At 33.4% G+C, this 12563-nt stretch overlaps 2 protein-coding genes, 1 non-coding gene and 1 pseudogene across 16 annotated transcripts in view; all 4 read left to right on the top strand.

Annotated features, from left to right (window-relative positions):
- FAC1 (AMP deaminase, putative / myoadenylate deaminase) overlaps positions 1 to 1111 on the top strand; it is a 32176-nt gene extending 31065 nt beyond the window's left edge. Inside the window, exons 19-20 of one of the 2 annotated variants that reach the window (XM_020666648.2) lie at positions 283 to 404; positions 768 to 1111. In XM_020666648.2, coding sequence (XP_020522307.1) covers positions 283 to 351 — 69 coding nt within the window. In that variant the 3' untranslated portion in view covers positions 352 to 404; positions 768 to 1111. Of the gene's footprint in view, positions 1 to 282; positions 405 to 764 lie in introns of both variants that reach the window. The other variant, XM_088874915.1, reaches the window with a different exon arrangement.
- A 723-nt stretch (positions 1112 to 1834) lies between these two features.
- LOC148781086 (U6 spliceosomal RNA) lies at positions 1835 to 1937 on the top strand. The gene has a single exon (XR_016039852.1). It is a non-coding gene; the product is annotated as a U6 spliceosomal RNA (small nuclear RNA).
- Positions 1938 to 2075: 138 nt separating this feature from the next.
- On the top strand, positions 2076 to 2185 carry LOC148781085 (U6 spliceosomal RNA; annotated as a pseudogene).
- Positions 2186 to 9362: 7177 nt separating this feature from the next.
- Positions 9363 to 12563, top strand: part of EMB2771 (E3 ubiquitin ligase) — a 79707-nt gene continuing 76506 nt past the window's right edge. For 11 of the 13 annotated variants that reach the window (XR_016061378.1, XR_016061379.1, XR_016061380.1 and 8 more), the window contains exons 1-2: positions 9363 to 9767; positions 11419 to 11482. Coding sequence is in view for 8 of the 13 variants with exons in the window: in XM_088874589.1 (XP_088730715.1) it covers positions 9538 to 9767; positions 11419 to 11482 (294 nt within the window). In the remaining 5 variants the exon portion in view is untranslated. The remainder of the gene's footprint in view (positions 9768 to 11418; positions 11483 to 12563) is intronic. The other 2 variants (XM_088874588.1, XM_020666686.2) reach the window with 1 other exon arrangement.

The raw sequence follows: 12563 nt of genomic DNA, 5'->3' as shown, positions 1-12563 counted from the left end.
TCTTCATTGATGTCATCCATTCTTACATCTTGAAAAGTACACCATACTCCATTGGAATATGGTATATGGTACTCAATCTATTGTTCAATATCAATGAAGAATGGTGAAGATTAACATTGCCTCTGTGAATGTCCCGTGAGCCTCGCTATGATTATTTGTCACTGCGCATCAGGGACAGACGGTATCCCTTTGAAGTATCATACACCGTACTCAATTGGAAAATGGTATAGTTCCCTTTACTTCTATGGTCATCTAATGGTGTAAGCACCACATTCTATGCAGATTTGGCGAGAAGAGATGCAGCAAGTTTATCTGGGTAGGGCTAATATCCCTGAAGAAATAGATAATTGAGGTGCACGCGGAGGAAAATTATATCATTACTTTTTGGCAACCATATTTCCAAGGTGAGCTCTTATAACCGTTTCACTATTCTCAATTATTTTGGATGAGTGCATATAATAGCATACTCTTGAAGGAGCATATTGTACACACCCCCTCGGGAAAGATACCTAATTAGAAGGATTTTCTCTGTTTGGAATTTTGGATTCACTTTTGAATCACGGAGTATTTTCCAAAAAACTTGTGAGCTCTTGAACACAGATGTGATCATCTGAAAAAAGAACAGTCTCTTTCACAATATTGAGGAGGTTATATCCCCATGACTCTCCTAAAAATACACTCTTAGATAGGCTTTCACTCGACTGTGTGAGTATCTAATCTTTTTGGACTGTGTGAAGAACTTGATAATGACTTTCTTTTGTCAGCAGAGTGGCGATCTAGTGGGTATTTGCCCATGAAGCCGCTGTCATGGGCTTGCAGAGTGCGAAATTTTGGAAGGGTGCAAAGAAGCAAGTGGATGTAGATGTATACTACAAATTAGTAGCTATACGGAAAAGAGTACTTGTATGTGGGAAATGTAACATACAACTTCCCACACCTGGAGAAGATATGGTAGGTTTATTATGTCCTCCTAAAGACAAAACAGTATCAATGTCAAGAGTAATTGTTGCATTCTTTTGACCATACATATTCCTTTTGGTGTAACAGAACGTGAAGTTGACTTTTGATGCGGCGAGTAATAAATAAAATAACATAAATTATTGCGGATGTACATAAGAGGAATACCATACAAGAAAAAAGTTTTAGAAGAACATAAATTGAAATACGGGATTGTATACAATGAGATCATTTACCTTTGGTACAAGGTCACAATTATTTACCACCATCCGATGTAAAATCTAATGGTTTGGATAAGTCACAAAGTTCGAGAAAAGTTTTTTTTGAAGTTTGAGCTTGATCAATAAAATAAAATATAGACATCTAATGGTCAAGATTAATTGTACCACTTTGTACCAAAATAAATGGTCTCATTGTATAGCATTGTAAACAAATATAAAAGCTACAAGAATGTAATTCATCCAGATGAATTTGTACATCGTCATCACCACGATATTTGCCCCATTTACGAATCTGTACGTAACTGTGACACATATTTGTTGCCACAGTTATGAATCTGTTCACAACGAAAGGAAAGATAAGATGAATGGTATAAAAAAAGTAGAAGGTTAACCGGTTGAAAAGAGATGTATATTTTGATAAATTTCTTAAAAAAATCCAAAGGATGCTCTCGTACGGATCCCTCCTTTTTTTTTAACCAGTCGTGTACTTATCAAATCCCTCTATTCCTTATTAGTCCTAAGCCCCCAAAATCCTTAAAGCCGTATAAATTTCCTTTTTGTGTCGTGCCCCTCTCACACTGGAGACTCTCTCTCTCAAGGCTCTTAATAAAATCACCACTGATAGGTCTACCATACGTTCATCATAGAGGAGAGGAATCCCTTTGGAGACATCCGATAAGATTGGAACGAGACAGAAAAGATTAACGTGGCCCCTGCGCAAGGATAACAAGCACAAATCGAGAAATGCTCGAACTGAGAAGTGGAAATTTGTGAGAATAAGAGAGAGAGAGCCCTCTCTCTAAAATTAAAATTGGAACCATATAGAGACGATGGATAACAAGCACAAATCGAGAAATGGTCGAACTAAGAAGTGGAAATTTGTGAGAATAATAGAGAGAGAGAGCCCTCTCTCTAAAATTAAAATTGGAACTATATAGAGAAGAGAAGATTAGCATGTCCCCTGCGCAACAATAACACGCACAAATCAATAAAGCCAACGATAACACCCACAAATCATAAATGGTCCAAAAAAAGGAATTAAGAAATGGAAATTTATGAGGATAATAGAGAGAGCCCTCTTTCTAAAATCAAAATTCGGAAATGTGATGACTCCCATGCCTTCAACGTAAAGAGTAGGAATTGCAAACTGGAAATTTGTGAAGAGTAGGAACTGCAAACTGGAAATTTGTGAGGAGAGAGTTCAGGGATCAGTTGTAAGCCACACATTATCTGAGCCGCTTCGTGCTTTATATAAATTTTTATATTTATATTGAGTATATTGAGCCGCTTCGTGCTTTATATAAATTTTTATATTTATATTTATATACTAATATATGATGAGATCTAGTATGTGAATATATGGTTATTATTACAATAAAAATAAAAGTTTATATAAGACGTCAACAGCATGCCGTAGAAGTACTACCTAAAAATCCTTATTCAGATGTTGCAATCCCGATCATATGGAAATCCTTATAATCACTTGAAGAGAAAAAATCCTTATTCAGATGTTGCAATCCCGATCATATGGAAATCCTTACAATGACTTCAAGATGATTAATCCATCCCCTACCATTGATCATATGTAGAAGATGTACTTCTCATGCCAGAAATCTTTATAATGACTTGAAAATCTATTTTCCTATAATTATGCGACTTAAAAATAGTATAAAGCTTTAAAAATTGTATAGATCAAGCAAATTTTAGATACTCATAAATTTTGAAATAGGATAATCTAGATAATGTCTTACAAGAAGCATTAATTTTATGAATCTTTTATTTTTCTTATATCCACTCTGACGACATTCTCCTTTGGATTTTTGAGGGGCGCCATACTAGTCACGGACTCTTAGAAGTTATCATCTCATAGAAAAATTTATGAAATCAAACCATAATATATCAAATATAAAAGAGTATATGAAGTATCAATAAAATAATTTATCAAAAGAAGTTTAATATCACACTAATGTATCTCATTAATAAATTTTTTGCTAAAGCACAAAAATTATTAAATTTTGATGACAGCTCTAGGATGATCCTGGGTATTGGAGAAGTTTAACATAACACTAATGTATCTCATTAATAATCTTTTTGCTAAAGCACAAAAATTAGTAAATCTTGAAGGTTAATTTTGATGACAGCTCTAGGATGATCTTGAATCAGAGGGTATTGGAGGTTTGGTTAGAGACTGTGACTTACGGATCCTAACCACATTCTCGAACCCATATCAACATTAAGCTAAGATGAGAGTTATTCCATGTGAATGTGTTAAATGATAAATATTCTAGGATAATTGTCCAAGGTGATTTGTCCAATGTAAACTGGTGTGTGAGCTCACATGTCCATGGCAATCAATCCTGGTTTTTGGATGAGATGAAAGAGTTTTTGCAGAATATAGAAAGAGTTTTTGATGCATCAATGGAGAGAGAAAGGCAAAAAAAAGGTGTAAACAAGTCTTAATCAAAATGCATAGCTATTTGCTGACTTCGTCAAGCAGCACATATAAAATTCATATTTGAAAAGACCAAAGAAAATGGGTAAGTATATAATGAGACCATTTACCTTTGGTACAAGGTTGTCACGATTAATCTTTGAAGTTGGGTGGTTGTATTTATTCCATTGATTAAAGCTCAAAGTTCAAAATAAATTTCGTCAACTTTGTGATACACCCAAACTATCAGATTTCTCATTAGATGGTCCTATCTCCATTGTATACAATCTCAACAAAAAATTTAGGTTAACATTGAAAAAGAAAAATCTAGCAAGAGTGTGGGGAAGAGAGATATGAAAGAGGGGTTGTTGTGGTGAAAGAACCAAATCTATAATCGAGTAGGATTTGGAAGATGAAGTATTGAATCTGTCAAATTCCAGCCTAACAGATTATATGTACACTTAAAATCAAAAACACTATAATATGATGTTGGAGATATAAAACATGCCGCTTTTGATTTTTTTTAAGAGAAAAAGATATCATTGGTTTATATTATAAATGTGTATTAGTTAAAATCAACAACACTAAATTGGAGGTGCGAAGTATGCCCTGTTTTGATTTTTTTAAAAGAAAATGATATCATTGGTTTATATTATAGACTCGGACTAGTTAATCAAAGTGACTTAGACTAGTTAATTAGAGTAAGTACAATCAGATGCATAATTTTACACAGAGTAATTATACAATTAATAGAGTATTATAAGAGACTTAGCCCATTAAGTTTTGCATTGCTACTTAGAACGAGTCAATACCATAGTTAATCGGAATCAGTACAATCAGCTCCATAATTTTACACACAGTGTTTTGTATTTCTATTTAGAACGAGTCAATACTATAGTTAATCGGAATCAGTACAATCAGCCCCATAATTTTACGCACAGTAATTATAGAATCAGTAAAGTATTATAAGAGACTTGGGAACTTTGCATGGTTATTTAGAAAAATAGAAGGCATCACCAGCAGGCCCAAGTTTTGCATGTTGCTTAGAACAACATTTTGCATGTTACTTAGAACAACAAGGGTATTACCCGCAGAACCAAGTTTTGCATGGTTACTTCGAAAAACAGAGGGCATTAACAGCAACCAAAGAGAAAAAAAGAATTTGAATTAATATAACTCTTCAGTCTCCTCCAATCCCTTAATATATTTTTGGTTCCAATATAGAGTAAATATTTTCCCAACGCTTACTCTTCTTCCAATCCCTTAATATATTTTTTGTTCCAATATAGAGTAAATATTTTCCCAACCCTTACTCTTCCTCCAATCCCTTAATATATTTTTTGTTCCAATATAGAGTAAATATTTTCCCAACCCTTACTCTTTTTAAATTTACTCTCATAAATTTGATGTTACTAGAAGTTACACAAAGTGATGAGAGAATTTTATAAAACAAACAAAAAAGGTATATCACAAGATGACTATGTTATTCCAAAGTCCTTGACAGGTTTAAAACGTGATTCCAAGTCGAGTATAAGACAGGTAAAAGACAAGGCTAGTTTGGGGGAAGTGTATAATATATAAAAAATTTGGCAATTCAAAAAAGGCTAAAAACTGCATATCTTATTAAACAACCTTCCGTTCACCAAAATATCAAGGAAAACTCTAATAAAAAGTTATAAAAATGGTTGCAAAGTATGGTGCACCTTGGAACTTCATTACTAGAAGCAATCTCAGTGTCAAAAGGTTTTAGGTTGATGTGAGAATCTATTTTTATCTATCCTTATAAAATTTTAAAATGGTTTCAATTAGATCTATAAATGCATGAAAATCTTGAAAATGGATGGTCCCTACAATGTGCGGCTGGATGTACTATTTTAGGACTTGAAATCTTCTTTTTTTTTTTTTTTTTTCTATGTAGCTAAACATATCAATATCGAGATGATCAATTTGATACCTTTCAAACATAAAAAAAACTATTTTCAATGGATTTTAGCAATGCACCTTAATTCTACATTTTTACATAAACATTTTCCATATATATATATAAATAGGAAAAAAAATATTAATAAAGATTGAACAATCAAATCAAGGTGCACCAAAAAAATTTACTAGAAGAAATTGTTTTGATGTCAAAAAACCCTCAAGTCAATCATCTCGACCTCCAGATGTAAAGATGTGAAAAAAATAAAAAAGGATTTCCAAATCTAGGAAATAGTGCATCTTATAATGCATTATTTGGGCTGTCAATTTTCAATATTTTAAAGTGTTTATAGATCTGTTCAATCTACTCTATTTTTTAAGCTCTAAATATTATTAGCAGATATGAGAAACATAGAGATTTTTGTTTATGAAAAATCATATTTCGATACTATTTAGAGGTATGCCTTACTTGGATTGCTTAGGGCCACAACCTCATATATATATATATATATATATATATATATATATATGGGTGTGGTTTGAATAGAACCAAGGCTCTAAACAATCAAATTTGAGCTCTTCAAATAGTGTCGAGAAATATGGTTTCAATGTGGGAAAGTTTTATGATAGCCTTAAATTATATTTTTGTCTTTAGTTATAAAATTAAAGCTACAAAAATAGTGTAGATCGATCAGATCTATGAAAAATTGAAATTATTAAAAATTGACGGTTGAAAAATATGTCACAAGATGCACTATTTTCAAAACTTGAAATTTATTTTTTTCTCATGTCCATGTATCTTGATGTCGAGATGATCAATTTGATGATATTTGAGCATCAAAACAACTTCTTCTAGTGAATGTTTTGAAGTAGGTTCTAATTTGACTTTTTAGAGCCTAGGCTCAACTTAAACGAGAGAGAGATACAGATTATAGAAGGCTTAGGCCCTAAGCAATCAAAGTAATGGATCTCAACCCTTGGATACGATATTTGAATTTTAAAAATTGGTGCATATGAGGCAGATCTGAACACTTAAAATTGGATGATCTCGATAAACAAGATGCAATGTCTTTTAGAGTTTGAAATCTATTTAAAGATTTTTTATTTTAATACTAAAACAACCTTTTTTCTATTGGTGGGGCCCCACTTTTTTCACTAGGTTGTTTAGTATAAACTTTGTCGCATATATACGGAAAACTCTTCTCAACGTCTATAGGCGAAAATGAACAGTGATTTCACCTATGTTCACTATCCAAAGTTCATTGTACGGTCACGATTTTTCAATAGTTTTTTATTTTTTATTTTTTTTATTAGCCAGAATGATTTGAAATTTAGAGTGTGTGTACATCTTAGTGGGGCGCACTTAATAAAAATATGAAAAAAATATTTTGAAAAATATAAATAGACCAAAATACCCCCATAATTTTTCAGGGGTATTTTGGTCAATTTATATTACGAATTATTTGTTTTAGCTTTTTATTAAATTCTCCTATTTATTGAAAAACATATGATCCAAATTTCAAGTCATTCCGATTTGTAGAAAAAAAAAAAAGAAAAATAAAACACTATCTGACAATTATAACCGTACGATGAACTTTTGACGGTGATGGGCATAGGCAAAATCACTGTTCATTTTCGCCTATATACGCTTAGTAATGTTTTCCTATATATACATATATAATGTCTTTTTTTAGTTTGACTCACGCCTGAACCCTGTAAATTCCATCCGATTGGGGTCGACCTGACCCATTTATAGGCCTACTAATTTGGATGGATCACTTTTAAGTGTTTTAGTTTCCCATATCCGCTTGCATCGAATGGTAGCAAGAGATGTTTGGTTTGCTCTTCTTCAAGTTATGTTTCACTAGCTTTTTTTTTTTTTACCGATGTTCACGACTTTATTGAAATGTTAAAACGAAATATATAAAGAAGTTGAGACATCCAAATTCTTGTAACCACATAGACTGAAGTTCCCAAGGGATAAATTGCTCTTTCCTATACCATTTTTTGGCGTTAAAAGAATCCCCTTCAACAATATAAATATTCCCCAAGTTGTGGTGTACAAAAATATACAATCCCTTTAGTAAAGAGCTTATCTATGCAAGATTCGAAATTACCACACCAATAGATCATGGATAGGAAAGAATAGCATTCTCGAATAATTCCCCCAATACACGTCGAATCTGGATTACCCATTGAGCTACCATCAAAATTAATCTTAATGCATCCAAAAGGAAGAGCACACCATAAAGCCTCAGGTCTAGCTTTTCTCATTCCAAGTGTCAAAAAATTGGAGAGGTTGGACATGACGTCCAATTTGATAATTCCCCATTCCTCCTTGGTCACAGAAAGATAATACCAAATAGACTGTTGAATTAATAGAATGACTTTTTGAAAGGGTAAGATTATACCTTCAAAAGTCCTATTCCTTTATTTCTAAATTTCCCACAATATCATATCTACTGTAATCTTCCAAACAATTCTCCATGTCTTAGGAAAGCCTTTATTACATGAAAAAGTTGTTGAACTTCCACGAAGGCCATGGGAATTGGGCTTGGACCCAAGCAGTTACCGGTTAACATTAACAATGCTACATCTCAAGTTCAACTCCTAACATTAAATTGAAAATCGAGCTAGTCATTTAACTCCTAACATTAAACTAAAAAATAAATAAAAATCCAACTAGTCCCTTCGAGTACTCAGCACTAATTTTTCCTTAAACCTTCATATCATTGTACATTCCAGTCTTCACTGTATCCAAAAACTGAATTGGCCTACGGCAATTTACATAGTCACTTTCTTATGGACTACAAATTATAGGTCATTTTTTTGGGTGAAAGAGTGGAGGGGGAATGAAGGATGCTTAAGCAATTAAACTCAGGAGATAGTGTTATATACTCCTATAGAATGTACCAAACGGCAAAAACTTAGCTAGGATGATTTATTGGGCCTCAAAATTAGACGATCATCTTTGTTCATTCTAGAATGAAAAAGAGCAAGGAAACTATCACTATGGGGATTAAATTATCTTACGTACAAAACATCTAATTTATATAGCAATGTTTATTTTTTATAAGTCATTTCATGAAGGAAAATTGTTTCATGCGGGCTGGACCGTATTTCTACAATATGTGGGCCCCAAGGTATAAAGCATCCATCTTAAAGATAGATGCAAATAAGTGGTCCATCTAAAAACAAATGAAACTAACGGTCCAAATGTTTTCTTCATAAAATTATTATTTTTATTTCTTAAAATATATTAATTTTTTATATTCACGATCTCCATATTAGAGATTACATGTCCTTAAAAATCGGATCAAAATATCCATCTGAAAAATAAATTTTTAAGAGTCTACTCATTTCTATATGGATTCATAAAAACCGTGTCCTTTTCATGAAAGCACCTTCTTGAAAAAAATTATTTTATAAGATTATCACCATTATAATAGCAATCTGACGTGAAAATAATTGTGATGTAATTTAGATCAAGCCGTCAAGATTCAAAAAGAGGCATTTTATAAGATTACCACTAGCAAGGTGACCCAAATAGTTGAGATAACTCTTGGATGATGAAGATGATCACTGTTATTACAACAGTTACTAGTAACTCAAAGTTATTATAGCAATAGGGTTTGGGCAATGAATGGTTAGCACTTGACATCAAGCAATGCTACATCTCAATCCATTCATACCATTGAACCGCCAACAAAAAAAAAAAAAAAAAAATGCAAAAAGAAAAGCTCAAAGTTATTATATTTTTTGTTATAACGTAATGATAACGGCAAAGGTACCCGGCCGTTATCAAGAATGAGTATTTGTCAGCGCATTCGAGTGTGTGGGTTAGCGCACTAAGCAGGAGAAAGAGTGGCGCGAAACAGTTTCTTCAAAGTTCAGACACTATAATATCTGGTGTGGCTCTTTGCCCTAACCCTAGTTTTGAGAGTTTCAGAGCTTGCTCTTACTTCTTCTAATGCTGATACTCTAAAACAGTTGTAGAGCTTGGTGGTGATGGCTTCAGGGCTGGGGGTTCACACTCTGACTCTTTTAAGAGAGTTCAGGCCCTTTGGTTTGACAGTGGAAGAGGCAGATGGGGAAACTCATGAGAACAGGCCTGAAGATTATCAGTATTCTCTATTTAATCCTCAGATTACCAGAGATCCAAGATTTCTAGCTGAGAATAGCGTGACCTCTGCTTCTTGTGATCAAAGTGATCATGAAATTTTCATCAGAGGAAACCGGTATGTGGTAATAAGTGCTCTTTGGGATTGATTTACTTCTGATTACAATGCTCCATATGTTTCTCCTACTAGTATTATTTACCAGTATTCGTACTCTGCTTCTGGTTACAATGCTCTCTGGTTTTTTGGATTCAATTCTGTAATAGATCAGAAAACCGTCTATTAGGAATGTGTATGGTCTTAGCATCACATCACTGTGCTATAATACCATGGTTCACATTACATCTTTACTCTATTTGTTATGAATGCATTTCAAAATTTCAATAAATGAGAAATGCATTTATAATGAATAAATCCTATTACAATTTCAAATATGGGACTTCAAAGGCATCAGTCACGGAATGATACACTGCTTCATTTAAGTAAAATGGAACTTCTGATCAATTGACATGCCTTTATCAAGTGACATGCATCAGCTTAATACCATATTCATCTGACATATAATGTATAATACTAGATTCTTCAAACATATGCATGCTGAACTGTTAAATATTATTGTGTCGAACAAATTCTTGCACCATTTGAAATGTTTTTGCAATTCCCTGAGATGGGGTGGGAACAAAGGACTTCCATTTCGATACCAAATCTTCACTAAATGGATTTGTCCAAATTTTGTTAATGTGAATTCTTCGAATGCGAGAATGTGATCATGGTTTCATTACTGGAACTTCTTTTTGAGTGGTGGTAATAAAAGGAGGTGGCATTTTGGAAACAAGAGCTTGATGTAGAGGCATTTGGGTAGTATGATACTAGTTGATCTGAGGTTTCCTGAATGGGTTCTGGGTATATTTGCGCTTGACATTGGATTTCTTGAAGGGCGTTTTATATCAAGTAATGGTCAAGGCATGGGAGTTATATGTTTTTCTCTGCTAGCGGAACAATGAAAGAGTGCCAACCACTTTTCTCCAATTTTCTTTTGACACTTCTGTTAATAAACCCTATTGAATTGGGTTTGATGGACAATGCTACTTCCAAAGTGAGCCAGATTTCCCCTTTGTGGATTCCTTTTTCAATGCTCTAGGTCTTAGACTGACATAGCAAGCATGGTTCCCCATAATGATCATTTCCTTGGTGTACTCTTCTAAGCTGTACATGGTTCTTTTATTGAAGTGCATATGCCAAGCAGATGATACCTGTTTTGTTTGACTGAATTGTAGATGGTATCATTCTATAATCTCAAACAGTTTCCCTTGTTTTCTGTTTTTGTTGTTGCAATTCTCGCCTTGTACCTTTCTAGTACACCAATTCCTAGTCAATTGTTGAACTTGAGCATTCAATCTTCTACTCAATGATGTTATAAACTGGTCACATTGTGCTACGAATAGGAAATTATTTTTGAAGTCACTAAACTTGATTAAAGATCAAACCAAGTGTGGCATTCAGAGGAAAGCTTGCCTAAGAGAAGCATGGAATGACATGGTGTAGTGATAAGTTAGTAATGCAACTTGCCACAACATTTTCTTATTGTGACCTACTAAAGAAAGGATCCATGCTTTATAATTGCTGAAGATTACTATAATTGGAAGTGAGGAATTCTCCTCTGATTGAGTTTCATAACATCTTCTGAACTATGTTTTGCTTATTTGTTTTGTCTTATATATTTCTTCCATTATTTGGTATTCCCTTCTAAAACTTTCATCACTTGTCACAGGCTTATATGGAGTGCTGGTTCACGAGTTCATAAACGATACACCTCCCCAACATCAATTGCTATGGTATGTCTTCATAATTGGTAATCCTTAATGGCATAACTAAATTATATCACTGAGTTGTAGCTGTGCTATGCATTTTCATTTACATGGCACTGCCATGGTCTTTGTGAAAATATTGTTATCCCAAACTTCATTTTTCACATGATATGCATCATTATTTGTCAACAATGGAGTTTTGTTAATATTAATCTACTGCTCAATACGTGCTCAATAAGTACCTGCCAAGAGAGTACTTATATCATAGGTTACCCGTACCAACCGGAAGCTCCCGGGTCGTTCTAGTTGTATTTGGCATTGCAAATTTATGAATATGTATAGAGTGTGCATGTAGGCACATATATTTATGTATGCTAATGTGTATGTACATTATATGGTTTGAGTTTCTAGCACTCTTGTTGACCCATCATTCAATTGGAATCAGTGTTCGCAAAATTGAACTGGAACGGTTAACCGGACATGGGGCTAGAAGCGGTTTAACTGGCCTAACTGGTAAACCGGCCGATTCAACCGTTCTAATCGGGCAAGTCCCCGGCGGCCAAAAAATTGTTGAAAAAATAAAAAAGATGCAAAAAACAATCTACTAAAATATGAAAAGCATATAAAGAATGATTAAAACAAAACACATTCAAATGAAGTTGAAAATTAATGAAAAAATGGATTTTAAAAGTAATTATTAGTGACCAAAACAATATTTAATAATTACCATAATGTAAAAAATATTAAAAAATGTATTACAAATCAAATTCCTTATTTTTAAGCTTTTATAGATATTTTTTTGAATTTTATTTTTTTAAATACCAGCCCGTCTTCAAGACCGCCTGATATCGGAGCTGGCAAGGGGCTGGTTCCGATCTAACTGGGCGGTTACCTGTTAGATCGGGCGGTTTTTCAAACAACGGTTGGAATGCTTTTCCTTTGTTCACTATATATATATATATATATATATATATATTTTTTTTTTTTTCTTTTTATTTTCTCTTTGGCAGATTTGATAATTTATATGCAATCATGGTTGCTGCTGTCTACTCGTAATATTACCTTGCACGCTTTTTGCCAGTGTTGTCTACCTGTAATACTTACATTT

The sequence above is a fragment of the Amborella trichopoda genome, chromosome 8 (assembly GCF_054954075.1).
Source record: "Amborella trichopoda isolate Santa Cruz 75 chromosome 8, AtrichopodaSantaCruz75HAP2 v2.0, whole genome shotgun sequence".
NCBI lineage: Eukaryota > Viridiplantae > Streptophyta > Magnoliopsida > Amborellales > Amborellaceae > Amborella > Amborella trichopoda.
The sequence above is the reverse complement of the archived record's forward strand: the minus strand, read 5'-3'. Positions and strand labels throughout refer to the sequence as shown.